General features: G+C 27.2%; 2 protein-coding genes across 4 annotated transcripts in view; both read right to left on the reverse strand.

The window, feature by feature from the left end:
- The window catches only part of LOC116184856 (major royal jelly protein 5-like), a 3,733-nt gene extending 3,184 nt beyond the window's left edge, over positions 1 to 549 (reverse strand). The window contains exons 1-2 of the mRNA XM_031510778.1: positions 329 to 549; positions 3 to 196 (exon numbers count right to left, since the gene is read on the reverse strand). Of these exons, the coding sequence (XP_031366638.1) occupies positions 3 to 196; positions 329 to 545 (411 nt within the window). The 5' untranslated portion in view covers positions 546 to 549. The remainder of the gene's footprint in view (positions 1 to 2; positions 197 to 328) is intronic.
- Positions 1 to 1,103, reverse strand: part of LOC102678123 (major royal jelly protein 2-like) — a 34,778-nt gene that overhangs the window by 21,262 nt on the left and 12,413 nt on the right. The window lies entirely within an intron of this gene.

A 1,103-nucleotide genomic window follows, 5' to 3' on the forward strand; every position in this document is an offset into this window, starting at 1 on the left:
CTGAAAATATTCATAGAAAAAGTTTCAATTACCGCAATTTTGTAAGTGCTCACGATTCCAGAGCAATCTTTATAGTTCGCCCACGACCAATCAGGATACGGTTGTAGAAGGCGTCCACCGTTGCCAGTTTTGTCAGATATCATATTTAAAGAGGAAGGTACACCTTTAAATCTTGGTACGGCGACAAAAATCTTATCTTGAAGAAATGCAAAACATTTGATATTTTTTAACGATACAAAAATAAAAAAATTTGAATGACAAAAATAATTGAATATTAAATTGATTTGATAAATAAAATGTAATATTAAATGAAATGCGAATATTTTACCATGCCATTGATCGATATCGAAAGGATAATTTTTTGTGTGGTCATATTCGTCAGATTGAATCGCGTTACTGAAGTCATATTCAAGATACTTCCATTCGTAAATCACGTTCATCGAATTTGTCAAGTTTTTTCTCGAGGAATTTTCTCGAACAACAGCGCCTGTGATACCTTGACAAGCTATGCCAAGACACACTATCAATAATAACCAGTTTGTCATTTTTCTATAAAATATTTCGTCGTGTTAGACAAATGAAAGATTGCAAATAAATACAATTAAGATATATAGAAACACTTACGTAGGATGCTGCAAATATTTTACGAGTGATAATTTTAAGGGAAGGCAGAATATAACTGTTGAATTTTGATTGACGGTCGGTCAATATATATTGGTATTGACGTATACTTCACAGCGATAAAGTAAATTATATTTTTAAATTTTTTCTTTATTTTGTTGTAAATATTTTTTTTAAAAAATTAGAATCCGACAGGTTGTAATTTATAGTCCCTTAAGAAATAATTTAAATAGGAACTTTATAGAATTTCGTTTATTTATTGTGTCACACAATTGTTATTCTTTGCTTGTGTTTCTGCTTCTTGCATAGTTTTAGAAAACTATTAATCAAGATAATAATTGCTTCTAAGACAAATGTTCATGAAAAATAATTTTTCATTACTTCAAAAAATTTTATGTATCATAATATTTATATAATTTATTTAAAAATTAATGTAATTTAGACATATAATTGATATATATATATATATATATATATATATA

This window comes from Apis dorsata, unplaced genomic scaffold, assembly GCF_000469605.1.
Source record: "Apis dorsata unplaced genomic scaffold, Apis dorsata 1.3 scaffold_260, whole genome shotgun sequence".
Taxonomy (NCBI): Eukaryota; Metazoa; Arthropoda; class Insecta; order Hymenoptera; family Apidae; genus Apis; species Apis dorsata.